Here is a 1385-nt window from a genome sequence, read left to right as displayed (position 1 = left end):
GAAGTCACTTCAACACCAGCAACCAGGTTACAGTCAAACCTAGTCCCTCAAGTCAAACAGAATCAAATCAATTTTCTGAAGTCAATGGGCTGTGCAAAAGCATTTTGTCTGTTTCGTTGGTGGACAATATTAGAACTGGGTGGAAAGTGAAAATCAGTCATTTAGTGCAAGGCCAATATCACTCCTCCTGAGGACATTGTGCTCATTAAGTGCAGGGAGGCAAAGGTGCCACCATTAGCCTGAGAGGCTCTTTGGTGATTGCTGGAGTACACCTCCCTGCCTGTATGTAAATGTGGTAGCGGCAGACTGGTGGGAAGTGTCCTGATTTGAACGCCACAAGAGGCTCTTTTGTAACATACTGAAGCAAATCTGACATTTCTATCTAGTATATCAGAGGGAACATCTCATTCCCACCATCGTGGCACTGCTTACGGGATAGATGCTTCCTGCTTTTTTTCTTCTTTTTTTTTTTTTTAGAAATTTGACAATTCAAAAAGAATATGAAGGCGCTCCTTGATCACATTTTAAACATCTAGCGTCTCTTTTAGTTTCCACTGAGTACGGCAACTCAAGTTAGCTGTACACACTTCAATTTTGTCTTTGCTTCCTCTGTAATTCTTCGGTGTGTTCTCTTGGCTTAGGGGCTATTGAAAAATAAGCTGTAGTTCACAGAATACATTCCCTATTTCTATATATTATAGATACATATATTATCATATATCAGTCAATACCTTAAGATAACTGGCTTATGAATAAATTGTGATACTGAAAGCCGTTTTTGGAGGAGAGAATAACACGTTTGATGGTCAGTCTGTGTGGTTTGGAACACCCACGTGGCCAATTTGAAGTAAAGCTTTTAAAGCAAACCCCGAGAGAACAGGGCCAGTGTGTGTAGTGGTGTGATAAATGTAACAGACTGTGGCCTCCTTGGGTCGGCCCGTAGAGTCAGCTGGACTGAGGAAAACCAATGCCTGAGATCTTGCCTTTCAGTCGACTTTGTTGCATTATATATGTTGCTTGATACACAGTGTCCCTGTGAGACGGTCCAGCCCCGGTAAAAGTGTAACACGCAGCGACACGTACCTGGTACATCCCCTGCAGCGTGCCCACCAGGAGGGTGACCTCCTCCACGACAGAGAGGTCATGCTGCAGTTCCTGCAGCTCCTGGTAGAGCCGCGGAGGCCCGAGGATCGCTTTACCTGAGAAGCGAGCAACATCCAACGCCTTAGAGTTTGTGATAACACCAATATATTGCAAAAGAAAAAGAAGTAGGGCTGGGCGATACAGAGAAAATCAAATATCACGATATTCTAGACCAAATACCTCAATGCTGATATGTCTAGTGATGCTTTAACAAAATGTTATTTACACAATGAGATTTTTGA

The 1385-nt window shown here is 43.2% G+C and overlaps 1 protein-coding gene across 4 annotated transcripts in view; it reads right to left on the bottom strand.

Moving 5' to 3' along the window:
• arhgef10la (Rho guanine nucleotide exchange factor (GEF) 10-like a) overlaps positions 1-1385 on the bottom strand; it is a 190549-nt gene that overhangs the window by 88558 nt on the left and 100606 nt on the right. For all 4 annotated transcript variants that reach the window (XM_032513643.1, XM_032513642.1, XM_032513644.1 and 1 more), the window contains one exon: positions 1084-1199. In XM_032513643.1, coding sequence (XP_032369534.1) covers positions 1084-1199 — 116 coding nt within the window. The remainder of the gene's footprint in view (positions 1-1083; positions 1200-1385) is intronic.

Source organism: Etheostoma spectabile, chromosome 4 (genome assembly GCF_008692095.1).
Source record: "Etheostoma spectabile isolate EspeVRDwgs_2016 chromosome 4, UIUC_Espe_1.0, whole genome shotgun sequence".
Taxonomy (NCBI): domain Eukaryota; kingdom Metazoa; phylum Chordata; class Actinopteri; order Perciformes; family Percidae; genus Etheostoma; species Etheostoma spectabile.
The sequence above is the reverse complement of the archived record's forward strand: the minus strand, read 5'-3'. Positions and strand labels throughout refer to the sequence as shown.